Source organism: Bufo gargarizans, chromosome 6, assembly GCF_014858855.1.
Source record: "Bufo gargarizans isolate SCDJY-AF-19 chromosome 6, ASM1485885v1, whole genome shotgun sequence".
Taxonomy (NCBI): domain Eukaryota; kingdom Metazoa; phylum Chordata; class Amphibia; order Anura; family Bufonidae; genus Bufo; species Bufo gargarizans.
The window spans coordinates 137,532,590-137,560,589 of record NC_058085.1 but is presented as its reverse complement, the minus strand read 5'-3'; the positions used below and the strand labels follow the sequence as shown (position 1 = coordinate 137,560,589).

Below are 28,000 nucleotides of genomic sequence, written 5' to 3'. Positions count from 1 at the left end.
GGGTCACAGGTAGAACTATAACCGACCATCCCCTAACATAGCAGTCACATATACTGTATATAAGTCCTGGTGATTTCCACACGAGAATAAAGGTTAGATCCAAATCATCGTTTATTTCTTTAGACAGGTGGAATATTGATTTACAGAACACAATATGATAGGTAACTAGGTCAGTTTAGGCAAGGCTGGAAGCAAAGGATTAAATCTAATTGAGGATTTGTATATAACGGTGCAAAAAAATATATAATTAATCCTGAGTGTGCTACTAGGCAGTGCCGGGTGATCTGCTCCATCCTTGTTCTATGCTAGGACCCATTCTACATATACATAATGTGTACATAATGCGTAATATAGATTTCAGGAGTTTTATATAATAAACAGTTACTGTGACAAGCATAGTGCAGGGATGGGGGGAGGCAGCTGTGACAGGATCAGCCATTCTTGTGTACCCCCCCCCCCCCCCCCATTTTTGGCTCTTAGACCCTGCTTTATGTGCCATGGGATGTGTTCAGGGATAGAAATACATACCATATAGCAGGGATGCTCAACCTGTGGCCCTCCAGATGTTGTAAAACTACAATTCCCATCATCCCATAGCTGTAGACTGTCCAGGCATGCTTGGAGTTGTAGTTTTGCAACAGCTGGAGGGCCGCAGGTTGGGGATCCCTGGCATATAGGATCAGCTAAACAAGTTTCTCAAGCAAGTCCAGCAAGGTCACCTAAAATGGATGGGTTTGTCTTTGAAGTCTTTCGTCTTTGTCCTCTACTTGTGTGATGGTATTTTGACAGCTAAGGCAACGTTCTCCATCAGTGCCATTATACAATGCACTGGTTGTAATCCCAGCGTCTGGTCTAATTACAGATATATATAAAGCCTGGCAGGTATTGTGAACACTTGGCAGATCCGTGAAGAAGGCGGTTCAGTTACTGTGGTATATTCATTTTATCACTGAAGCACAGTGCAATGCGAGAAGGGAGGCGGAGTGTATTTCTTATGATGAAAGATAATATTTCACAAGTCTAATTTTAGGTTTAGCCCTAAAATCCTAAATCTATCCCTCATCTCACCGACTATGTACTAATTACTTGTGGGAAAGAGCATCTTCACTCCAGAATCTTACACTTATCATAGTGCCGCCATGAAGCCTCCCTGCCTTGCATGGCTCCACAGCCAACTCTTCTGTCCTAGTGCTCCTCAGTGGCCTTTCTTTGTGCCTCTACGGCCTCACCTTTTTCCCTCCTACTTTCATACACCTCCTGTGGCCTCTCCCTTATCCTTACACAACTCTACTCCTGTGCTTATGCACCTCCGCAGCCTCCACAGCCTTCTCGCCTGTCAGTTGCAACCCCTCCCTTGCATACATCCATGGCCTCTTCTTAAAACGCTGCACACAGACATGGCCTCCCATCTTGTCCATGCACAACTTTGTAAACTCCTCTCCTGTGCACCTCTGCAGCCTCCCCTTCTGCCTTTGCACACTTTCACAGCCTCCGGTCTCTATAGCCTCCCCTCGTGCCCTTCTGTGCCTCCTGAACCTCCCCTTCTACCCAGCTCCATACTCCTCTCCAGTCCTGACCAATGCTGTGAGTAATGTGTAGCATTCTCTGATCCCTCTATGCTCCATGTTTTATATCATTCTGTGTTTCACTGTATGCTAACTTTCTGTCTTTGTTACTTTGTGTTTGCTTTGCGTCTTTGTTACTTGCTTTCCCTCAGGACTAAAAACCTATTTATCAGCTATAATGCCACACATTGCTTAGAGGGTGGAGGAGCGGCAGACAGGATAGAGGAGATTATTCAAGGAGGCTCTGAAAACAAAGTGAGATAATGCTTAAATCAACAGGGTACTATTAACATATTAATAATCATTAATCCATGCACAAGGCAAATTTACTGTCCAATAAGCTTTATCATCGCAGCTTGGCCGAAAAAATTCTGATTCATTTCGTCCACTCCAGTTCTGTACAGGGGACTACACAGGCCAAAAGTAACAAGTCATCTTTTCCTCCATAAAAACCTGCGCAGCAGCCAGTGTGCGACAAATGGCCAGATAACTATGAACAGAAATGTCCGAGACTTGGCCAGCACAGGATGTCGTGGTTTCTGTAAAATGAGACAAAGCAGACAAGTTCTAATGCCACAAAAAAGTAGAAATGAAAGAATATCTGCTCTAAAATATTATTTTACCACTTAACAGACCGTCCACGTTCCTTAAGCCAGCCACAGACATCAGATTTCTTTTGGTTAAAGGGGTTTTCCAATCTCCATTAAAAATAAGAGGCTGACTGGACAGTCTCTCTTTTTTTTTTTTTTTAAACACAACTTTTGACAGCCCCATCAAGCTGGAAGGCATGATGTTCCATATAGAGTCATGTGACCGATGCAGGCCAATCAATGGCCTCAGCAGTGACATGTGCAAAAATGGTACGTGACCACTGAACCTCAGCAGTCATGTGCTGTCCATGCACGTCACTGCTGAAGCCATTGATTGGCCGACAGCAGCCATTGAACAATCAGGGTTGAAGGCTCATGCCATATCTGGAGAGACATGTATGCTATTATTTACAAGTACTCTTATTAGGCTCTGTTCACATTTGTTTGGTGGCTCATTTGCAGAATTCATCATATTTAACAGGACAAACAACTCAACAGTCAATGGATCTGTTGGCACCAGTGGATATGTCATGTGACGGATCTGGCAGAGCGTTACAGCTTACATTATAAACAGAAGCCACAGCACACACGTGTTAGCCTCAGGCTGAATTCACACACTGTGGAATTCACATGGATTTGGGGTGTGGACTCTGCACTGCAAATATGCAACACCGTACAGTTCAATACAACTCTATGCTATTTTCCAATCCCCATGTACATACTGCAGAGTTTTGTCTCATGCATATCTGCAGAACGCCCACTATCTTGCAGATTGGGGATTATAGTAGATTTCTTCCATTAAAATGGGTTATCACATGATTAATGTAAAAAAATAATCTAATCCAATATCATAGTATTTTTATGTAAAAATGTAATCCAATAGCATATAGTATATAACAATCTCTTTCTAATAAACTCAGATCCAGCCCTGTACCTCACATGGATCCAGAGATCTCCCCATTCATTGCTCAGTTAGATTTATATCAAGCTGACAGCCTAGGGGGCGTGCACATTCTCAGGGGGCGTTTCCTTTATACTGCAGCTGATGGCAGTTGAAGAATGGAACTAAGGGCTTGTTCGCACGACCGTTGCCCCTCTGTGCCTGGGCTGTGGACCGCAAATAGCGGTTCCAATGCATGGACAACAGCCGTGGGGCTGCCGCATGCGGACCCCGACCCCGTTCACTTGAATGGGGTCCGCGATCCGTCCATTCCGCAAAAAGATAGAGCAAGTTCCATCTTTTTGCGGTGCGGAGGCACGGAACGGAACCCACAGAAGCACTCCATAGTGCCTCTGTAGGGTTCCATTCCGTGCTTCTGTTCCGCACCGCATCTCCGGATTTGCGGACCCATTCAAGTGAATGGGTCCACATCGGTAAAGTGAATGAGCCCTAAGCATGTGCTTACATCTCAGTAAGCAGGACAGAGAAATTAGAAAAAAAGCAAACAGCAGGAGGCGCTATACAGATAGATTTCAGTGAATAAGGCCTCATGCACATGACCGGTGTGTGTTTTGCGGCCCGCAAATTGCGTACCTGCAAAACATGGATGGCGTCCGTGTGCGTTCAACAATTTGCGGAACTGGACGGACAGCCATTGATATAACTGCCTATTCTTGTCCGCAAAACGAAGCAACGGATGCAGACAGCACACGGAGTGCTGTCCGCATCTTTTGCGGCCCCACTGAAGGGAATGGGTCCGCATCCGAGCCGCAAAAACTGCGGCTCAGATGTGGACCAAAACAATGTTCGTGTGCATGAGGCCTAACTCAGTAGCTATAATAAATTTTTAATTACATGCAATTACAAAAGTATTCAGGTCCAGGTGCTGGTTTGAAAAAATGTTGAATATTTTTCATGGAACAACCCCCTTAATGAAGATTACATTCACAACTGACGTGTGTTGCAGAATTACCTGCAGATTTGATCCACAAGTGTGAATTTACCCATAGCTGTGTAATTTTATACTACTGTATTTAGTCACCGACATTGGCCCGCTTCACACTCTGATTACTGACATACTGCACCTTATGTGATCTCCGTGTTTGCTCCTGTGTGTACTGTCGCTGCTCCTGTGAGAGAAAGGATCTTTGTTTAGTATGAATGCTAAATGACAGCCAAAAACATAAATCCTATCTGGACAGATATGTCTGTGCTCATTACCTTAATAAATGAGCCACAGAGAGACAATAAAAAACAGGCCTAAAGTCTTAGAACATAATAGATGCTGTGAAACTAGAAGTCCCAGCATGCTGTGTAGCTCACTTTATATCTGACACTTTCTTAATGGGGTTGTGCTAAGTTTTCAAGTTATCCCATATCTACAGAATAGGGGATAAGTAGCAGATTGCTGGGGGTCCGACCACTGGTCCCACCACCAAACACGAGAACAAGGATCCCGCTCCCCCATCCTGATGGAGCAGCAGGTTGTGCATGCGCTCTGCTGCTCCATTTATTCTGTATGAGAACACCGGAGATAGCAGAGTACAGTATAGAGCAGTGGTGGCGAAAGTTTACCATAGCGTTCCTGCCATTCATCAGCACAGGGTGCACTATGAACAGCGCAGGCAGCGCACTGAATCTAGGCAGGCTATTATAGCTAAATGATAAAGTACATGGAAGATATACTATATTGGACTGTAGTATTCAGGTAAAATTGCTGTGTTAGCACTTTGTGATAAATAAGTGGGTTTTGGGTTGCAGTTTGGGCACTCAGTCTGTAAAAGGTTCGCCATCACTGGTATAGAGAATGAATGGCGTGGCAGTGTGCAGGCGCCATCAGAATGGGGAACGGGACTCCTATTCTCAAGATCGGTTTGGGATACCAGCAGTAGGACCCCCAGCGATCAGTTAGTTATCCGGTATTCTGTGGATTGGAGATATCTTGAAAATTTAGCACAACCCCATTAAAGGGAATGTATTACCTACATATTTTCGCTAAATAAAATCAGACAGACAGTTATACATATTCTTTCCTTATAATCTATTTTTATTTTCTGATTACATATTTCACTTTTTTTTTTTTGTACATGATTATGGAGGCAGCCATCTTGCCTTGAACGATCTGAACAGCATTCAGACATATGCTTTACAGCAGCCATATAGACCTGGAGATGACTTACTAGGGCAGATTTACCTACAACAGTCTAAGGACTCGTTCAGACGACCGTAGGGTTTTGAGAATCCGCAAAACCCCGATGCCGGCCCGTGTGTGTTCCGCATTTTGCAGACCGTACATGGCCGGCACAGTCATAGAAAATGACTTCTTGTCTGCAATTGCAAACAAGAATAGGACATGTTCTATTTTGTGGGGCTGTGGAACTGAACTACGGATGTGGACAGCACATGGTGTGCTGTCCGCATCACTTGCAGTCCCGTGTGAATGGGCCCAAAGCCTGAAGTCTGCTGGAGTGAAATGCGGAGAATTAACTAAAGGAGTTGTCTCAAAAGCGGAAAGCTATCGCTACTCTTTATAATACACAGGGTGTACAAAACACCAGTCTTTTTACATCATATTGGTTACCGATCTGATGCTAAATGTCCGCGGTGTGGTACGGAGCCCGCTGATCTTATACATATGTTATGGACATGTGGGGCTCTGGCTGCCTATTAGAGGGAGGTGACTGCTATCATTCAAAGAGCGTACTTAGTAGGCATTCCGCATGACCCGAAGGTGTGTATTTTAGGATATGTGTCGGATATAAGCACTGAACAGGTGTTTAAAAATAGCTATAGGTAAGTTATTGTATACGGCTAGGAAATTGGTAGCCCTACACTGGATACAAGCTGCACCCCCCACAATCAGGGAATTTACTCGCAAGGTGAATACCATGATTACATACGAAAAAAACAATCTTCAGAAAAGGGGCTGTCTAAACAAATTTGAGAAATTGTGGGACCCCCTGGATGTCACAAATGTATACAGTGGCTCGTGGGAGTGCTGGTGGCTCCTGAAACCGGTGGGGAGAGGGGGCAGGGGTAGAAGGGCGGAGATTGGGGTATAACATTGTTTATTATATTTACTTTGTAATGATTCTATGTGCTTGTAAGTCAACTTTTGTAATATTTAAAGACACGATGGGTGATTATACACTGTTATATAGCACTTTGCTGTGTGATACATGTTGGATATACGAAATGTGGCGCTTTCTGTTAAAATAAAAACTATCTGATAAAAATAAATAAAAAAAAGGGGTTGTCTCACCTCATACATTGTCTGATAGTTGCAAGTCTCACCTCTGGCACCAGCACCTATCTTTAGAACAGAGCCCGCAAAGTGAAGGAGGGTGGACCACGTTTGCGTTGCTTCCCTCCATTCATTCCTATGAAACTGCCGAATATAGCCAATTGGCTAGCTCAGCTATTTTCGGCAGTCCCACTCAAATAAATGATATGCCCCCAGTGTCTGAGGTGAGACAACCCTTTTAAAAGAGGCTCACACCTCTTAATAAATTTGGTGCATTTCTTGCAGTTGGTGCTTCAGAAAAGTAATTCTACACCAGCTATGAGCAGATCTACATATATCTGAGCTATAATTCAGGCCAGTTCCTGGGCCTGGTGTAAAATATAGTAACTGTCAGGCTGCAGGAGCCCTCCTCTTCTCACATCCCACACTTTTTCTTGATAAATTAAAAAGTGCACCATAGTTTGCAACATTTTTCTTATGTTATAAAATTGGCATAAATGATTTGATAATCCCATTGACTTCTGCGAAATAGGTTTTTGGGCATGCTCCGTGACCTATGCAGAGGTGTGATCCTGTGATCTGTCTATATACAGGTGTAATACATGTAATCCTGATGATGGGATAACTGCTAACACTAATTACTACAGAAAAGGAAGAGTCAGCCTATTATGGGGATCAGTTGCCAGAGTGAAACCTGCAAGATTTCAGGATTATTTCAGAGCTTTATTTACACAGTAGGTCATTTCCTGATAATGCATTCCTTTTAGAAGGTGTTTGTATGAGGTCACGGTCAACAGACAGCACCACTCTTGTTCTCAGGCTGTATGTAGTATTGCAGATCAGCCTTCTACATCTGAATGCAAAACCAGACAGTCTACATTTATTATCCTAGTTATCATAATTAGTTTTTTTTAAGGAACACTATATGTTTAGGAGCACCACTTTACATGTGCACCATCATAAGTTACTTAGGTTCATGAAGCTATATAACATAATTAAAGGGGTACTCCCATCTTAACCATGTATGGCCTCTTGGTCTTGCACCTATCTCCAGAACAGGGATTCCCCTGAACGAAGGTCCCTTGGTGAAGCAGTCTATATTCACTTCTACAAGCATTCAAAATGCATTTAAACACAGTTGCGCCCAGGGGTGGGACCCTCAGATATGGCATATCCGTTGGATACCTGTTAAATGTGCAAAATAGGAACATCTCTTTAACTGATTAAGGATGCAGGATCATAACCTGTAAAGCCCTCTCCAGGTTTTGTAGCCGCTGACAGAGACCCTGGACTGTTGCTTGCAGAGCTTCTACTGTGGCTTTAATCTGAGGGCTCAAGTGGTATTGGGCACTTTGGCATCTGGTCTGTAATCCAGTTGATGTGTCCCCACTGTCTTCTTCACTGGGACTTCTCAGCCAAACATCATTAACTGAGTGAGGCACTAAATGGAGGAAAACACTCTGTGAAAAGCCATGTAATCTTGCAAAAACTATTCTTGAAACCTGTTTTACCCCCCCCAATATAAGATACCCCTTTGGGACCATCCTTCTCTCCCTACATCTATTTGTGTATCTGGCAATACATTTATGAAGCTGCAGAATAAACCAGGTATTATAGGTCCCAATGACCCTTATTCTAAGCCGCCACACATCCAGCACGTCTAGAGGTGGTTACCGCTTTCTGCAGGATTGAAAAATGATAAACTGAAAGAAACCCAATGATATTTTGGTCAAAATTTCTCATCCTTCTCTTTTGCCTGTATGTCACAGAACAACAAGGCATGTGCACTCTGCGGTCTTACTAAACCCTCATACTGATGTAAAATTGAGAGATTAGCCAACATATCCTACTGTGGAGAAAACATGTCTGAGCCAGAGCTCCGCACCAAGGTTTCTCAAGTAGCTCGGGACCTAACGCTAAACTTACCTGTGCTGTATGGTGCACATGTGAGGCCTGGGCTAATCAGCCAGTCTTGGGTGGGGCTCAGAGCTCTCTCCCTCCTCCCATTGTAAGCATGGCTGCATGCTGGAGGTAACTGGGAGTTTGCTCTGAGTCAGACCTTGCGCTCCTGTAATTTGCCCACTGGTTCCTGGTATTGCCTATACGGCACAGGTAGGTTTAGCCTTGGGTTCCGAGCTACTTGAGAAAACTTGGCGCGGTGCTCGGGCTCAGACATTTTCAGAGCCGTACATGCACAGCCACCCCTCCCTTCACGGTGGTCGAAACGAGGCCTAGTTCTCAACCCGTCAGACATTTATGGCATTTCCTTTGATTATGCCATAAATGTTCAGATAGGGATAACCCTTTAAGATCTCCTCATTGCATAGTTACTCTGATCTGTACCTGGTCCGATATTATCATCCTTTCGTCTGTCTGCACTTTTCCTCCTTGGCCTAGTCTTGGTCTTTTTGTGTGTATCAGATGCTTGAAATAAGTGTGGGTAAATCTTAGAACCATTTTCTTCACATTCCTAAAAGGAAAGGCATTAAACGGGATGCACATATTAAATATATATCTGGACAGAGTGCATACGATTTTAATAGTTTATTACACTAGTGTCTCACCTCATCAGATCCCAGCTGTTCCACACTGTCAGAATATTCATTTTCAGAGCCCCAGCTTTGCAGCTTCTGCTCACTTTGCAATGGGCGTGTTGTCTCACCTAAATTTCATTAGACAGCAACAAGAATTATGGACCCTATACACATTGATGTATTGTCAGCCAAACGTCTAATCTGTGTAGGAGCTCCTGAATATCCCCAAACAAATGATGTCGAGGGAGAGAATATTTTTGCCCCATCCTTTTGTTCTCTTGGGAGATAAGCAGTGTCTGACAGCAGCTTCATTCCCGTTCCCCATTAAATACACATAAACGATAGGCCGAGCCGGAAAGGAGTATGGAGAGATAGCTGTCAGCCAATAGATATTGAATGTGTATGGCTGCCATATCTGTTTGTACTGACCTTTATGTATGCCCAATACTGCAGATACAGAAGTGACAAAAGCTTCTATATCCTGTTTGTTTCAGGAGATGACATGACCCCGATCCATCCCTTGTCTAAAATATATCATAAGGGTGTCGGGGAGGTACCATGTTATCACTGCTGTTAATTTCCACTTCTGGATCAGGATGAGGCAGCATGTCCCACTGTGACATAGCTGAGAACTGAGCACATGATAATGGCCAATTTTCATGGAAATATATAAGCTGCCCACTCCAAGGCAACTGGATCATAACAATTAAAAGGGTTCTCCAGGAATTAAAAAAATGAAAATATTATAAAATATTTTAATAATATATAAAAGTAAATATATTCACAAATACCTTTCATTACTTAGAATGGCTTGTTTTGTCTAGCAATCATTAGGTGAAATAAAATGGCCGCTGTCCTATTAGTGCACACAAAACCTGTCCTAATCGCACAGGAGGACAAGTTACTTCACCACAATGAGCTAAAGTGCTGCCTCATCCTCCTCTCTGCTTTGCTTTTCAAGAATCATGATCCTGAATACAAGTGAATCTCTGTGGGAATGGAGAAGATGAGGAGACATGAGAGGAGGGTGAGGTGTGGATAATGAGCAGCAGCACTTGTTTACAGTCTCCATTACCACAGCCCTACATCACCACAGTCTGTCCTGTCCGTCCTCTCTGTAATTCATGTCTCCTCATTAACTAAATTCCCCAGAAATTCAGCTAAAGATCTTATCTGTATTCAGGATCATAATCCCTGACAAGTAGAGAGGAGGATGAGGAGAAGGATGAGGCAGCTTTTTACCTCAGTGTCGTGAAGTAACTTGTCCTCATATGTGATTAGGACAGGTTTTGTGTGAACTAATGGGACAGCGGCCATTTTGTTTCCCCTGATGATTGCTCCCCAGACAAAACGAGCCATTATAAATAATTAAAGGTATTTGAGAATATATTTATAATAAAGTAATATTTAAGTATTTTCATAATTCCCGAAGAACCCCTTTAAATGGGAAATACCATAGCTAAGAAATTAGATTATGAGCCCCACAGGAACTTATGAGCGATGACCATTTCTAGTCCTGCCTAGAGATCAAGATCAGTGATGCTCCCTATGTCATAGAACTTTTCTTTTTTTACATTAATGTAACCTAAAACACAGAAGCAGGACCTGCATTTAGTTATGACCTTTCCCAATCTGCGAGTAGCAGAAGAAGAAAAAGGGCAGATCAATGTGCGCTCCATGATTTATTGGGTTAAAAATACAGAGAGAATACACTGTGCAATGTGTGTTGCTGGCGGGCCGCTGGTCTCATCAGGCACATACTGCCCACCAGAGTAATACGTTCCCACTCTCTGTATTTTTAACCCAATAAATCATGGAAAACTAGTGCCCCTTGTTCTGACCTTTTCTGCTAACCACTGTTTTGTGGGATTCTTTGGTTACCTGGCGCAGGAGGGAGCTGCTGAAGTACTACATCAGGAAACTGTCTACACGTCTTCCGTGGTGCTGTGCCAGCAGCACAACATCCTCTGGTAAGCGGCCCTACACCCTGGGGTCGGCCTCCAGTACTTGTCAGGGCATACACATGAGGCGCAGCCCTCTCTCTCTCTTTTGCATTCACCAATCTGTGCCACATCTTTCAGCAACTAGTGCAGATTTGACATTACCGTGAATGGTTCCAATTTGGTCTGTAATTCAGAGCAGGTTTACACACTAACCTAAGGATTCACTTCTTTGTTTGAGCTCTTCTTGCTCAGAGAGTGTACCCAGCTCTGTCTCCTCTGATATGGCTTCATATTGAATAGTGTCGCTAGATTGCTGCTCCTCCATATCGTCGCCCTCTGGGATCACCTTTTTTGTATCTTCACAACTCTTTTGCTCTGCAACAGGACGGTTATACACAATAAGGGTACATTCACACAACTGTGCCGTGTTTTGCAGTCCGCAAATTGCGGGTTGCAAAACACAGATTCCTGTCGTATTTGTTCCGCATTTTGCGGAACGCACAGGGCTGGTGCTATATAGAAAATGCCTATTCTTATCGGCGATTGCCTCAAAACGGAACTACGGATGTGGACAACACACTGTATGCTGCCCGCAACTGTTGCGGCCCCATTGAAATGAATGGGTCTGGACCCATTCATACAGTCGTGTGCATGAGACCTAAAACAGACAAAGAAAACATCAAATAGCTACATCAAGCTACAAATTACAAAACTATCACAGGCCAAAACCATAGCTTGGATGAGTGCGAGACTAGGGCCTCTAACTAATTCCTAGTGACTTTATATACCATTATATGATGACGTGCTATATAAAATCTCCATCCGGATAGTCCTATAGCAACATCTTGTTCCTGTTTTGGGTGTAGGGACCTTGTTGCACAATCTACTCCACTGCATTGGCCTATGTCTATATTTGGGAAAGTTTTAGATACATCTTTCTAATATACTTTGGGGCAGATGTTCTACTATTTGTAAGACAGTCTAAGACTAAGCCAGACTTATCACAGTGGCTGAACCTGGATGATGAATTTGGTACATCTTTAGACTATCTAGTCTGAGTTTATATCACCTATTAGTTGACTGGCTTTGTGCCCCAATTTTTTGAGCAAATATGGTGCAGAGTGGCACAACCTAAGTTATGCCCACTTGTCTAGCAAGGAGAAAAAGGGCCTAAGACACTTAAAAAAAAAAAGGTGGCACCAGAACTCTGACTGAATATGACCCAGATGTCTAGCTTATTTTGATTAGTAAAGTCTGCCTGTATTCTAACTCCTCACCAGCCAGAACTGGAAAAATATAGATTGCATCTACACTGATACACTGAAGCGAACTCAGAACAGGAGAGACATTTGTGATGCTGATGTGGTTTGTTCTCAGGGGATTGTCTAGACTGGACATAACTGTATCCGCTTCTTAGCTGAGATCAGGACTAGATCTCTGGGGGGGTTTGGGCTTTGGGACACAAACAGGAATGTTTAAATTCACTGACCGCAAACAGAGATCTTGAAAACAGTGATACAATGAAACAGAAAATAGAAAAAAATTGCTTTATTTACATCAAACGGGAAACCCCCTTTAAGTGTCCTTAGGACTGTATTACACCAATAGAGTATGACAGATTTTCTCACCAATCATTGGTCAGATGGCCATTTACACACTTATTATACGCACCAACTATTGGTCTGATTGGATAGAAATTGGTCATATACTCTGTTGGTGTAATACAGCCTTAAGTCAAGATGTAGGATTGGATTTGTTAAGGGTACTTTACATGGGCTGACAACTGAACAGATTATCGCTAGTTAACAGTCGTTAATCATCTGGCGGTGTAAATGCACCACCGATTACCCGATGAACGAGCAAAACGCTAGTTCATAGGATAATTGTATCTTTTGTGCAGCACAAAAGATCATTGGTTCCCAGTGGCAGATGGTGCTGTGTAAACACAATCTACTGCCGGGAAACGAGACAGTATAGGGAAGAGCAAAGGCATTAGGGATCACTTCTCCCCATACTCTGGAGGAGATCGCTTCCCTCCCGACAATCTGAGATAGTAGTCCCGTGTAAAGGGACCTTTACAGCTAATTCTTGATGCATTCTTCTTTCATTTGGTAGATGGCAATTCTCTGGTGATAAGATAAAACTTTGACCATTGGACAATATATAAGCTTATCCACTAGATCTTTAAACTTTACCCCTTGTGCCCTACACAAATTACTTGGCTGACGCTGCAAACATTTTTTATACACATGCTCACACTGTATAAAGGCATGGCTGCTCTCAATGAAAATAGGGCCTTTGGCATATGGAGCCCCTTGCCATTTTATCTAAAATTCAGCCCATGTAATACCACCATATAGTGCCAAGATAAAACTGCCACAATATAGTGCCCACATAATGTGCAGTATTCAAGTAATACTCCCTTAAAGAGGCCGCACACTGTGCCCATATAGTTCCCACATAATGACATTCGCAAATAATACCACCTAGCACTGCCAAGTAATACTTTTAGCTTGCTCTTGAGACTTTCTTTCTTGGAAAACCTCTAGTAAAGATGGACAATGGGCAGTTGCCTAGTTTTCTACCCCCTAAGAGCTGGATACTATATTTAAAGAGTAAGTGAAGAACGTAATATGTGAGGTTTTATAGAGTAGGAGGACCACCTACCACTTGTCTGGAAAAAGGAGCCTGGGGGACGCGGCATGTCAGGGATGACATCATACAGGGGGCGGAAGGGCTCAAACATATCAGGCGATTTGTCTTCCAGAGGGATTGTGTCTATAATCTGATACAAAACACAAGGGTTAAGGTTTTCTTCACAACAGATTGCACTTTAGACTCAGATACCAGTACATATGTATGTCAGGTGTACATGTACAGGCAGCTCAAATGCCCAAGTTCGCCACTTAGTAATGTATTTGGCAATGTACCCAGTATATACTGTATACCAACCCAACTAATAACCAAGCTGCAGCGTTGTTGCCAGGCTTTCCTTTACCCGCGGCAAAAAGTCAGCCGACTGCTCTAGTTCTGTATGTGCATACCCTGGCCAAGAAAAAACTACTTGTTGGTTTCCGCTGGGGCACGTCATCTCCTACCTGGCATGCTAGTGTGGTCATGTGGGCAGCTATATGTTACTGACAATAGTTGTAGTTCATTTTATAGATTCTTTCAAATTTATTTTTATTAGATAGGATAAGGAATGCTACATTTCCGACCCCAGTACGCAGCACCAGGGTTTGGTGTATAAAGTAACATGATGCAAGACAAACCTGTACAGCACATATCATGTTATGCAGTTTCAAGGCGTTAGTATACCCGTATGAAGTGCCATACCTTTATTACATATACCAGTACAGTTAAACTGAAATGTTGAATGTACAGAACAGTATTAAGGAATAATGAGACAGGCGGGAGGGGGTAGGAAGAGTGTGGGACTGGATGAGGGGACCAATAAAGAGGGGGGGGGGGGGGGGGGGCTCTTTGCCCTCTCTCAGGGCCACACATCAGAACTGACTATATTAGCTAAGTTATTTTCAGCTTCTGTTCGTGACAAAAAGATCTGTTGCTGAGGAGTCTTTAGTGGAGCCAATTGATTCCACTTTGCATTATCATAATGATCTCAATCAAAAGGGGAATATATTTTCTAGAACCACTTTATGAGGGATCTCCCAGCCTATAAGACCTCCACGGGTTCCCCAATTCCAGTAATTGTCATGTGCTCCATCCTCCCAACTTGCCAACTCCTTCAACCTATACATTTAATCGACTTTGTCTTTCCACTGCTCCACACACAGGTCGGTGTGGGCAGCCAGAGCAGGACAGACTCTGGAGTTAGAACGATTTAATACATTCTGAATGGATTGTTGGATTGCTGACCAGAAGGCAAGTATCTTAGGAAAAAAACTGAAAATATGACTCAATGTTTCCGCCTCAGCCCCACACCTCCAACATTCATCAGAGTTTTGGAGACCTCTTACATACAGCTGTTTGGGGTCTTGTACCAATGTGTTAAAACCTTATAAGAATGTTCTTGTACCCGAATACACCTCGAGAACCCATGCAAATGAGAGTGTAAGCGCATAATGTCAGTTTCAGAAAATGTCCTACCCAATTCTGTCGTCCAGTGCTGAATATCATTGGGCGTAACCTTACTCCTCGGAGTTAGTAAATAGATGTATAAGTACAATATCAGTTTCCTTGGGAGGTTCCCTTTATCCATTAATTTCTCGAACCCAGTCCTCTCCCTTTTCTCACCCATTTGTTTATGTAATCATTTACTGGTGGAGTTAAGTTCTGAGGCATTAATGAAGTTGCTGCGCCTAGGAACTTGTGGGATGCTCTGCAGGCCCACTCTGCATCTGGTAAGCCTCCCAGAAACTTTTATACCGTGTACTCTCTGAGTTTATCCCACACCGGAGCAATATCTTTCACTCCTGGCCTTACAAATGGAGGAATAAGGTCAGCTGGCATATTCAGTGAGGGACTACTCAGAAGGCCATATTCTTTATTCAGGGTTCTAATCACCGATTCTGTTCCCCTCAAGAGTGGGTTGTCATCTAAGGGCGTAGAAGTTAGGCACCATAGCCCTGCTCTCTGTTCATGTGTGAGGTATACATGTTCCAGTTCATTGCCCAGTGCCCCATAATCAGGAACTTGGATTTGGAGCCATCTATTCATATGTATTGCTCTATGATAAGTAAGGGCATCTGGAAGGCCTAATTCTCCATGTTCTTTCCTCATTATTAGCCTATGGTAAGCCACTTCCCATTCCATAGGAAATTAGAAAAGATCTTCTTTACTTGAGAGAAAAAAAAGAGCTGGGTAGGAAGATAGAAAGCATTTGTAAGACTTTTAATAATAGTTTAGACATGATAAAGGTTTTCAACAGGTTTTTTCTTCCCATCCATGATACATAGGGAATTTTCAGAGACTTTAATTGTGTCTGAATGTCTTTAAGTAAGGGGACATAGTTTAGTTGGACCAGTCTGCCAAGCTGGGCGGCAATTTTAACTCCTAAGTAAGCAATAGGAGACTGTTGCCATTTAAATGGTGTAGAGGTCTTGACGGTTGACACCATCGCCTGAGAAGCAGAAATATTAAAATCGCTTCAGTTTTAGAATGGTTAACCTTGAAGCTAGATAACATCCCATATTGTTCGAATAGGTCAAGTAGATGCGGGAAGGCCTCGACAGGGTTTGTTACCCATTTTATAGATTCTGATGATATCGAGGGCTAGGTGCCAGCAAAGTCTTTACCCATAAAATGTTAGGGCTGAAATTTAAAGAGACTGTGACACCAGTAAATGTTATTTTAATAAAGTTCAGCATGAAAAACTGGTTACTTTTGTAATTTGCTTCATTTGTGAGATTCTCTTAACTTCATTATAATGGCGTCCCCTGGTGTTTAATCTGTACAGTAAGGTTTACATCCACCTACATGCTAATCTGTACAGTAAGGTTTACATCCACCTACATGCTCATTTCCACCCTTCAACTGCCACTAGCCCTATCTATTGTTAGAAGCTGTGACAGTTACAGGAAGAGAGATGCAGCAGAAAGGACACTTCCTGAGCTGTGACAGGGAAAGAGCTGTAGCAACTAGGACACTCCCTCTGAGCTGAGCTATGATAGGGAGAGGGCTGCAGCAGATAAGACACGCCCCTGAGCTTTAAAAGTAGAGAGCTGTAGCAGATAGGATATGCCCACTGAGCTGTGATGAGTAGAGCGCTGCAGTAGATAGGACATGTCCCCTCAGCTGTGATAGGTAGAGAGCTGTAGCAGATAGGACATGCTCCCTGAGCTGTGATAGGAAGAGGGCTGTGGCTGATAGTGAGAGAGAACTGCAAAACAAAGGACACCCCATCCCCCCCCTGAGCTGCCAGCTTGAAATACATCTAGTTGAGCAACTGGACCAATGAATGGTGAGATCTCTGGATCCATGTGAGGTACAGGGCTGGTACTAGCTTTGTTAGAAAGAGGTTGTCGTGTACTGTGTGATGTCAGATTTTCATTTTTACATGGCAAAATTAATTTAAAGGAAATGTTCATGCAAAACAACTCTTTATGGCACAGATACATTTGAGAAGAAACCATTGGTGTAAAAGGAATTTAGACCCTTTTGGCCAAGTAACAGATTTCCATTACTGGAATACTGATACAACTTTAATAGCCAGGGGTCAGCAACCTTCGGCATTCCAGCTGTTGTGAAACTACGACTCCCAGCATGCAAACATGCTCAGCTATTCTTCTAACTCCTATAGATGTGAATGGAGCAATAAGGAAGTTGTAGTTTCAGAACACCTGAAGTGCCAGAGGTTGCTGATCCCAGTTATAAGCAATCTACTTTTGAATGGCCCTTTGCTTGGAAAGCTATGGCCCTAAATGACTGCCATGTCTGTCTGTACATTCACTTGCAAGCCATTTACCAATGTTCACTGGCTCTGAACAAGTCCAAAACCAGACATCATTTGGGCTGTGATGATGAGTTTTAGCAATTTCTCCCCAATTATTACACTTTGCATTTGATGCTGTTAGGACATCGCATTGCTATGTACCTTTTGTGCAATTTTTTTCATTTCTCTGATATAAGCACACATGGCATCTTCTTGAGTCATAGCCCCAAGCTTGCTCCAGGCATCCCTGCGAAAACAAACCAGGAAAATGGAAACTGCATTTTGGTAGTAAAAATAGAAAAGTATTCGGTAGTCGACACTGGGACATGTTGCCTCACGCTGATCCAGAAGTGGAAATTAAAAGCAAAGTGACAATGTGGTACCTCCTGGCCCCCCTTATATATATATATATATATTTTATCCAGGGCGCTCATCAGGGTCCTGTAATCTCCAAAAACAAATAGGATATAGAAGCATGTGCTTTTCTTAAATTACATAGCGCTCACCACTGTTTCACTTCTGCATATGTATTACTGTACATACATACATACATACATACATACAACTAAGGTCAGTACAAATATGTATTGTCAGTCCTTACAGGGACTGTCTCATCTTTACAAGCCCTTTTTGAATACAAGCCGACCAGGCAATCAGCAGCTGCTGCAGGGAAAATGTATTATTAGATGGAGGCCAGTCAAATGCCAGCGTCAAAGTCGCTAATACTTATCCCAGCCCACCCCCTATGGCAGTCATATTATCTCATAGGGTATATGTGCAGTGTTCATACCATACCACTTATATTTGCCAATCGGATCCCAGAAAGGAGGACGGGAGATATTGCAGGGTCCTACTGTGGCCTGTTTGTAGTAGCCGTAGAATCTGAGCATTTCCTCATAGGACGGCCGATAAGCACCTAGAAACGCCAAAATCAAAAGGTCCAGTCCAGTGAGACAGAGGGTACACAGATACAAGGTATTACATACACATTCATTGGGTAATGCTAATGAAAGGTGACTTTTTAGCCATTAGCATTGGAGTCTATGAGGATTACATTATGTTCCTCCGAAGCCCTGCCACAGGCAGGGGCTCCATAGGAACTTATGTGCGGCAGCTTCGGATCATTCCACCCCTGCTGATCATCAAGTGACTATCCGTGATCAGTTGTAAAAACCTGGCGGTACATATTAAATTTCCCTGCAGTGCCACCACAGGAGAAACTAGGCATTACACAGCGTCCTTTAAATTCTATGGTCTGCGTAATGCAGGGCAGGTCCTCCAGAAAGTTGCACTTTGTTACCTCTCTCTATTGTGGCTGAGATATAAGAACCCTGAATAAAGGACCACCTCTATTAAAGGGATGGTGCCACTAATAAATGTTATTTGAATAAAAGTCAGCATGGAAAACTAGTTATTATTGCAATTTACTTTCTGTTACAAAATAATTTAGTTGTGAAATATTCTCTTTGCTTCATTATTGTAGCTCCCCTTGGTGTTTAATTTGTATAGCAATGTGCACGTCCACCTACTGAGGTGGTCGCACATGCTCAGTTCCATCCGTCAACTGCCACCAGGCATATCTACTGTTACAAGCTGTGACCGTTACAGGGGAGAGCTGCAGCAGAAAGGACACGCACCTGGAGTTGTGATAGGCAGACAGCTGCGGCAGAAAGGACACTCCCACCGAGCTGCCAGCCTGGAGAGAATCTAGAAGAGCAATTGGAGCAAAAAATGGTGCAATCTCTGGATCCATGTGAGGTACAGGGCTGGTTCTAGTTTTGTTAGAAAGAGATTATCATGTACTATATGATGATTTTTACATCAATCATGGTATAACCCCTTTAACCCAGTAACCACTAGCAGGGTATTTGAAAATAGGTTTTGTAAAGTTGATAATCCCTTTAAGAACAATGACTTGAAGATGTAATATCTGCCTATCCAGGTATGAATTGGAGGACTTCTATTTGCATGACCTGTCTATGAGCTATAATTGTCAAAGTAGCTTGGATAAGCAGAAACCAGGACACTGGGTCAAACATAGCCTGAATAATGGACACAGAACAAGGACTGAGCTTGAGGCTGTGCCAGTTACCAAGACATCTTGAAGCGCTACGGGCAAAAGCTATGCCTGGTACTGCCACTTCACATGCCATCCTATCTGGGGGTGTTATGCACTGCATCCATACATACTGTATAATATTTATGTGTTTAATGATATGGCTCAGTCTATTATAATTACATCATTACTGTTATCTATCATTGCGTCTCCATACTGTCCATTGTTTTCTTACGTGGCAGGGAGGCCTGTGGGGGTCTGCAGGTATAGGGGCCCAGGAGCATGTCATGGGGATAGAATTTATGTATTATTCCTCTTGCATTGACAGGCACATAATAAATAATTCTTCCTCACATAGCAGCACATGGCAGGGTTTCATTAGATTATGCAGGGTCACATAGGGCTTTACATACCATCTTTTGGTAAGCTCTGAATAACGGACACAGCTGCATTGAATTGCCTCCGATATCCAGTTTCATCTTGATCCGTCCCCATGAGTCCAGAACGCGGTGCTGCACAATCCCTGACTGCGGCGTAGAAAGCTCCTGTGCTTTTCTTCGTTTACAGGGCAGAAGTGCTGCCAGATACTGCCGTGGAACTGATCTGCTGTACAGCGTCCTGATAACAGATGAACTCTGATCTGATTCTGTTGACTTGGTTTGTAATAAAATGACAAGAAGGCCAGAGCCTGCAAAAAACAAAAATCACACTGGAAATCTAGTAGACAACATCATAGCTACTCTTCAATCAACTTACAGTTGCAAGAAAAAGTATGTGAACCCTTTGGAATGATATGGATTTCTGCACAAATTGGTCATAAAACGTGATCTGATCTTCATCTAAGTCACAACAATAGACAATTACAGTCTGCTTAAAGGGCTTCTGTCACCCCACAACAGTCCTTTTTTTTTTTGGGCTAGTTACATTCCTTATAGCGCGATATATGAGAATATAATGTTGTCACTTACTTTCATGCGGCCGTTTCTTGAGAAAACGAAGTTTTATAATATGCAAATCCGGTCTCTACCAGCAAGTAGGGCGTCTACTTGCTGGTAGCCGCCGCAGAAAACCGCCCCCTCGTCGTCTTGATTGACAGGGCCAGCCGTGATCCCCTCCTCCGGCCGGCCCTGTCAGTATTTCATAAATCGCGCGCCTCTGTTCATTTGGCGCAGGCGCTCTGAGATGAGGAGGCTCGTCTGCTCAGAACTCCCTCAGTGCGCCTGCGCCGATGACATCACCGAAAGAGAAGACGTCATCGGCGCAGGCGCACTGAGGGAGTTCTGAGGAGACGAGCCTCCTCATCTCAGAGCGCCTGAGCCGAATGAACAGAGGCGCGCGATTTTTTAAATACTGACAGGGCCGGCCGGAGGAGGAGATCACGGCTGGCCCTGTCAATCAAGACGACGAGGGGGCGGTTTTCTGCGGCGGCTACCAGCAAGTAGACGCCCTACTTGCTGGTAGAGACCGGATTTGCATATTATAAAACTTCGTTTTCTCAAGAAACGGCCGCATGAAAGTAAGTGACAACATTATATTCTCATATATCGCGCTATAATGAATGTAACTAGCCCAAAAAAAAAAAAAATTATGACTGTTGTGGGGTGACAGAAGCCCTTTAAACTAATAACACACAAAGAATGAAATGTTACCATGTTTTTATTGAACACACCATGTAAACATTCACAGTGCAGGTGGAAAAAGTATGTGAGCCCTTGGATTTAATAACTGGTTGAACCTCCTTTGGCAGCAATAACTTCAACCAAACATTTCCTGTAGTTGCAGATCAGACGTGCACAACGGTCAGGAGTAATTCTTGACCATTCCTCTTTACAGAACTGTTTCAGTTCAGTAATATTCTTGGGATGTCTGGTGTGAATCGCTTTCCTGAGGTCATGCCACAGCATCTCAATCTGGTTGAGGTCAGGACTCTGACTGGGCCACTCCAGAAGGCGTATTTACTTCTGTTTAAGCCATTCTGTTGTTGATTTACTTCTATGCTTTGGGTCGTTGTCCTGTTGCAACACCCATCTTCTGTTGAGCTTCAGCTGGTGGACAGATGGCCTTAAGTTCTCCTGCAATATGTCTTGATAGACTTCGGAATTCATTTTTCCTTTGATGATAGCAATCTGTCCAGGCCCTGACGCAGCAAAGCAGCCCCAAACCATGATGCCCCCACCACCATACTTCACAGTTGGGATGAGGTTTTGATGTTGTGCTGTGCCTCTTTTTCTTCACACATAGTGTTGTGTTTTTCTTCCAAACAACTCAACTTTGGTTTCATCTGTCCACAGAATATTTTGCCAGTACTGCTGTGGAACATCCAGGTGCTCTTGTGCAAACTGTAAACATACAGCAATGGGTTTTTTTGACAGCAGTGGCTTCCTCTGTGGTATCCTCCCATGAAATCCATTCTTGTTTAGTGTTTTACGTATCGTAGATTCGCTAACAGGGATGTTAGCATATGCCAGATACTTTTGTAAGTCTTTAGCTGACACTCTAGGATTCTTCTTCACCTCATTGAGCAGTCTGTGCTGTGCTCTTGCAGTCATCTTTACAGGACGGCCACTCCTAGGGAGAGTAGCAGCAGTGCTGAACTTTCTCCATTTATAGACAATTTGTCTTACCGTGGACTGATGAACAGCAAGGCTTTTGGAGATACTTTCATAACCCTTTCCAGCTTTATGCAATTCAACAATTCTTAATCGTAGGTCTTTTGAGAGATCTTTTGTGTGAGGCATCATTCACATCAGGCAATGCTTCTTGTGAAAAGCAAACCCAGAACTGGTGTATGTTTTTTTATAGGGCAGGGAAGCTGTAAGCAACATCTCCAATCTCATCTCATTGATTGGACTCTAGTTGGCTGACACCTCACTCCAATTAGCTCTTGGAGATGTCATTAGTCTAGGGCAGTGATGGTGAACCTATGGCACGGGTGCCAGAGACGGCACTCAGAGCCCTCTCTGTGGGCACCCGCACTCTGGAAAAAAGTATATGGTGTACAATATGTCTTAGACTTTTCCTGCCATTCATCAGTGCAGGGCGCACTATGAACAGCACAGGACAGCGCACTGAATGTAGGCAGGCTTTAATAGCTAAATGAGGATATACTATATTGGACTATAGTATTCAGGTTAAATTGCTTTGTTGGCACTTTGCAATAAATAAGTGGGTTTTGGATTGCAGTTTGGGCACTCGGCCTTTAAAAAGGTTCGCCATCACTGGTCTAGGGGTTCACATACTTTTTCCACCTGCACTGTGAATGTTTACATGGCGTGTTCAATAAAAACATACTTTTTACATTTAGTCCTAGACTACTGATTGCCTCATCTTGCCATGTGTTTTTCTAACAAATTATATAAAACTTAACTTTTATTGGTTCTTTTATTTTATTAATCTTATCTAACCTTAATTGTTTAAAACTTTTATCAGGTGATCCCCTTTTTCTAGTGCTGCGTTGCAAGTGTTTTCTTCTGATCTGGTAGCTGCGCGCTAGCTCCAGATTTTTCCTGAAGTCTGTTAGTTCCTTCTATATATTGCACTCATTGGGTTCACCTAATATTTAAAATCACCTCATGCACTGCCCCCCCCCCCCCCCCCCGACATGTTTCGCCAGCTACCTGGCGTCTTCAGGGGATCGGGCAGTGTGCAATGAATCAGCGTGGCGAGATCTATTTACCGTATTTTTCGCCGTATAAGACGCACCTAGGTTTTTGGGGAGGAAAATAAGAAAAAAAATATTTTGAACCAAAAGGTGCGCTTTTGAACTAATTGTGGTCTGTGGGTGATGCACTGTTATGGAGGATCTGTGGATGACACACTGTTATGGGGGATCTGTTATGGGGGATCTGTGGGTGACGCACTGTTATGGGGGATCTGTGGGTGACTCACTGTTATGGGGGATCTGTGGGTGACGCACTGTTATGGGGGATCTGTGGGTGACGCACTGTTATGGGGGATCTGTGGGTGACGCACTGTTATGGGGGATCTGTGGGTGACGCACTGTTATGGGGGATCTGTGGGTGACGCACTGTTATGGGGGATCTGTGGGTGACGCACTGTTATGGGGGATCTGTGGGTGACGCACTGTTATGGGGGATCTGTGGGTGACGCACTGTTATGGGGGATCTGTGGGTGACGCACTGTTATGGGGGATCTGTGGGTGACGCACTGTTATGGGGGATCTGTGGGTGACGCACTGTTATGGGGGATCCTCTCTGGATGGCACTGTTATGAGGATCTGTGTATGACAGTTATGAGGGGGATCTGTGGATGACACATATATAGCATCTTATGCTATGTGTCATCCACAGATCCCCTCCATAAGTGTAGGGGTCGCATTTGCTTTTATAATGGGGGTGGGGGTCGCATCTGCATTTATAATGACAGCGGGGCCCGTGCAGTGACTGTATTCTACTACACGGCCCCCGCTTACTGTATAATCATATCCCTAATAGTTAATTGTTGTGTGCACTGCATGTAAAAGCACAATGAGCGATAATGATGAGCGCTGTCTATTACTTACAATTAGAAGCGCTCGCCGTTCGGAGCAGAGAGCAGGGAGGAGGCAGGCCGGGAGGACGGGCGCTGACAGTGTGAGTCATCCGTCATGCGCCCACGCCGCCTGCTTCATTCATAAAGTGGGCGGCGCGTGACGTATGACTCACACTGCCAGCGCCCGTCCTCCCGGCCTGCCTCCTCCCTCCTCTCTGCTCCGAACAGCGAGCGCTTCTAATTGTAAGTAATAGACAGCGCTCATCATTATCGCTCATTGTGCTTTTACATGCAGTGCACACAACAATTAACTATTAGGGATATGATTATACAGTAAGCGGGGCCCGTGTAGTAGAATACAGTCACTGCACGGGCCCCGCTGTCATTATAAATGCAGATGCCGCCCCCAGCCCCTCCTCCCTCACAGCAGATACACCCGCCGCACGGCATCGCGGTGGGTGTATCATTGAAAACTAGGCAAAATCGGCTACATTCGCCGCATAAGACGCACTGCTATTTCCCCCCCACTTTTGGGGGGGAAAAAGTGCGTCTTATACGGCGAAAAATACGGTAATACCTCCTATTGCTTGACATCATCGTATTCTGACCAATAGTATTTATCCTTGTTTTGTTCTTTTAGGTACTTGCAACTTTATTGGATGCTTTTTAAGTTTACTCCTCCTCTTTTTGATGACATGCATTATCTCGCGATACTCGCTCTCATCCCGCGCATGTCTCTACACTTTGATTTTTCTAGTGCTACGTTCACTCGCTCATGTCGATTCTTTGGGGGGGGGGGGGGGGGAATCTTCGCGATTATTTTTTTTTTTCTAGTGTTAGATACCTTCGCTCCTTGATATCGATTTTTTTAGAGATGCTCTCGCGATAATTAGCCTCATCCCGCGCATGTCTCTGCACTTTGATTCTTCTGGTATTGGCGATTACTTTTGCGCTTATATTCGAACTTAGAGCAACATTGCCTTCTCTTCTCTCTTGATCTGCGCATGTCCTAATACTTAGAATTTCTTTTTATCTTTATTAGCGCTTGTACTTTAAAACATATGATCTTAATATTGCTATTGCGATCTTCTCCTGCACTTCTATTTTGTCTTGAGAGTTTAGGTTTTCTTCTCTTTCTATTATGTATGTGCTTATCAATTAGTCTTCCACTGGTACCTATTGGGTACTTGTGCTATCTCGTGACTGTATATTTTTATGATCTTTCTGTATCTCTCTCTGGTCATTTTTCATCTTTTAAAGTAACTTCAGTTTACTACTTTATGTTGGTTATTTTTTTTATTATTTTTTTATATATTTTTCTTGTTTTATTTTTTATGGATTTGGTTATGAATACTTATTTTTGTCATTCAATTTTTTAATGTGTTCTTTTTTGGTATATTATTAAACTACTGTTTTTTTTTATTTTTTATTGTTTTCCTACAGTAGGTTTTTCTGATTGTTCTCCTATCTCTTCCAAGGTAGGTACCTGTTCTTTTTATCTATTGGAATTAGTCTCGCCATTTTTCTATTGTGTTTCTTTTAGGTCAGATTTTCATTATTATTATTATATTAGTATTTCTATATTCCTATTTGTTCAGCTACATTCATAGAAACGATGCAAAGGTGAAGCCTTCATTTAGGCCTTCTTGCTGTAACTTTCTATCCAAATCCCATTGCCTAGGACCAGGCCTTATTTTTGTAATTCCCCAAATTTTCAGGCTGTCACTTTTCCCACCATGTACTGCCTTTATATGTCTGGATAATGTTGTGTCAGCTCGTAGGTTGATGTCACTAAGATGTTTAGAGATCTGTCTTCGAAGTTCCTGTATGGTTTTCCCCACATACAATTTTGGCCATCCACATTGGATAGCGTACACTACCCGTATATTGTTTTACAGTTGATATATTCAGTGATTTTATATTTTTTCCTATCTACTGGGTTTTCAAATTCATTACAGGCTTGCATTTTACTGCAGAATTGGCAGTTGCCACATGGATATGACCCTTTTGTGGTTAGCCATGTTGTTTTTTGTCTCTGTTGACTGTTCCATTGGAAATCGCTATGCACTAATTGTTCCCTCAAGTTTTTTCCTCTCCTATATGTTATCGTGGGATAGTCAGTAATAATATTCTTCAGGTCCTCATCCAACCTCAGAATATTCCAATGCTTCTCCAGGATATTACTGACTTCACTGTGTTTTATGTCAAACGTACCTATACAACGCACAATTTTTTCTGTGGTTGGTTTTTCATGATTTTGTAATAATTCACTTCTTTCTCTTACTTTTGCTTTTCGGTATGTTTTATGCAATACTTTTTTTGGGTACCCACGCTCTAGGAACTTTTGGTATAATATTTTACTCTCGCACTCAAAGGCTACTTCTGTTGAGCAATTCCTTCTTGCTCTGAGATACTGGCCTACTGGAATTCCTCTTTTAAAAGGTTGTGGATGGTAACTTGACCAGTGCAGGAGACTGTTAGGCGACATTGGCTTTCTGTAAATTTCAGTTGATATACTCCCATCTTCTGATAGTGCGAGAGATATATCTAAGAAATTTAGTTTATTTTTCTCTATTTCAGCTGTGAACTTTAATCCTATTGTGTTATCATTAAGGTTTTTCACAAATTCGTGAAATTCATTTATTGTGCCATCCCAGAGTATTAGCACATCGTCAATGTAACGACCCTAGTATGTGATGTGCTTGGTGAATTTGCTGTGTGTGAAGACTATTCTGTCTTCCCACCACCCTAAAAAAAGGATTGGCGAAATTAAGTGCACATATCGTACCCATTGCGGTACCAGTGATCTGCAAATAATATTGTCAATCAAAAATGAAATAATTGTGCGTGAGTAAAAATTGTAATAGTGTCAAAACAAATTGATTGTGATCTTTATATTGTATACCTCTTGTGTCTAAATAATAACCAATTGCCTCAAGTCCAATTTTGTGTTGTATACTGGTGTACAGTGCTTCAACGTCCAGACTTGCTATAAAGTACCTTGATGTATTCACTTACTGGTGTGACAGATGGTTACCTCATAATATACACACAAAAATGCCACATGCTAATGAGCTGATTCGAGTTCGGCGTGATGTAATTGAGTCCAGCGTATATTTAATTCAGAGCTATAGCCACTCCCCTGCCCACCTGCTGCTGATTCATATGGAAACAAACTGTCATTCAGCAGCAGGTGGGCATAAAACTTTGTTCTAAAGCTCCGTACAGTATTAGAATGTATTGGCTCCGATGAGCCAAAGTTATTGCTTCGCGAAGTCTCACAAGACTTCGCGTAATATCTTCATAAATTAATTTGTACTGTAAAAAAACACATTTCCCGAACTCTGACCAAACCCGAGTTCTGGAAATGTTTTTTTTTACAATAAAAATTAATTTATGAAGTTATTACGTGAAGTCTCGCGAGACTTCGCGAAGTAATAACTTCGGCTCATCTGAACCAATACATTCTAAGGCCTAGTTCACACGAACGTATGGCTTTTATAGTTTTTTTGCGGTCCGTTTTTCACGGATCCGTTGTTCCGTTGCGTTTCCTTCAGTATGGCATATACAGTAATTACATAAAAAAATTTGGCAGGGCATAACATTTTCAATAGATGGTTCCGCAAAAAAAAAAACATGACTTAAATGGGGCCACGGAACGTGATTTGCGGGCAATAATATGACATGTTCCATCTTTCAACGGAACGGAAAAACGGAATGCATACGTGGTACATTCCGTTTTTAATGCGGAACCATTATAAACGTCCCTTTCTCTACATGTAGATTTTGTAACTTTGATAGTACATCTTTTGTATCCCTTAAAAGGGAACCTGTCATGTGGATATTTGATTATAATCTAACTAAATACAATCATTAACTACTAAAAAGTACCTTGATGTATTCACTTACTGGTGTGACAGATGGTTACCTCATAATATACACACAAAAATGCCACATGCTAATGAGCTGATTCGAGTTCGGCGTGATGTAATTGAGTCCAGCGTATATTTAAAGGGGTTATCCCACTTAGCGTTTCTATACTTACCTGCTGCCACCGCGCGTTCACTTCCTGGATTCTGGCTGGGGGCGGGCTTCATCTTGATTGAAGTCTTCTCCCGGCCGTGCCGCGCGCTGGAATGAATGCGCACGCCGCCGCGCATGCGCAATGGTGACTTATTCCTACAGAGCCGGCGTGCGCGTTCGCAGCTCTGTACTATTCTGGCCGGGAAGAAGTCACTGTCGC

At 42.9% G+C, this 28,000-nt stretch overlaps 1 protein-coding gene across 4 annotated transcripts in view; it reads right to left on the bottom strand.

Moving 5' to 3' along the window:
• Window positions 1-99: 99 nt before the first annotated feature.
• Window positions 100-28,000, bottom strand: part of ACBD4 (acyl-CoA binding domain containing 4) — a 72,284-nt gene continuing 44,383 nt past the window's right edge. For 2 of the 4 annotated variants that reach the window (XM_044298670.1, XM_044298671.1), the window contains exons 2-11: window positions 19,680-19,954; window positions 18,006-18,126; window positions 17,373-17,457; window positions 13,484-13,601; window positions 11,030-11,191; window positions 8,904-9,001; window positions 8,683-8,809; window positions 7,584-7,780; window positions 4,181-4,225; window positions 100-2,104 (exon numbers count right to left, since the gene is read on the bottom strand). In XM_044298670.1, the coding sequence (XP_044154605.1) occupies window positions 1,997-2,104; window positions 4,181-4,225; window positions 7,584-7,780; window positions 8,683-8,809; window positions 8,904-9,001; window positions 11,030-11,191; window positions 13,484-13,601; window positions 17,373-17,457; window positions 18,006-18,126; window positions 19,680-19,761 (1,143 nt within the window). In that variant the 5' untranslated portion in view covers window positions 19,762-19,954 and the 3' untranslated portion in view covers window positions 100-1,996. Of the gene's footprint in view, window positions 2,105-4,180; window positions 4,226-7,524; window positions 7,781-8,682; window positions 8,810-8,903; window positions 9,002-11,029; window positions 11,192-13,483; window positions 13,602-17,372; window positions 17,458-18,000; window positions 18,128-19,679; window positions 19,955-28,000 lie in introns of those variants that run through there. The other 2 variants (XR_006390447.1, XM_044298672.1) reach the window with 2 other exon arrangements.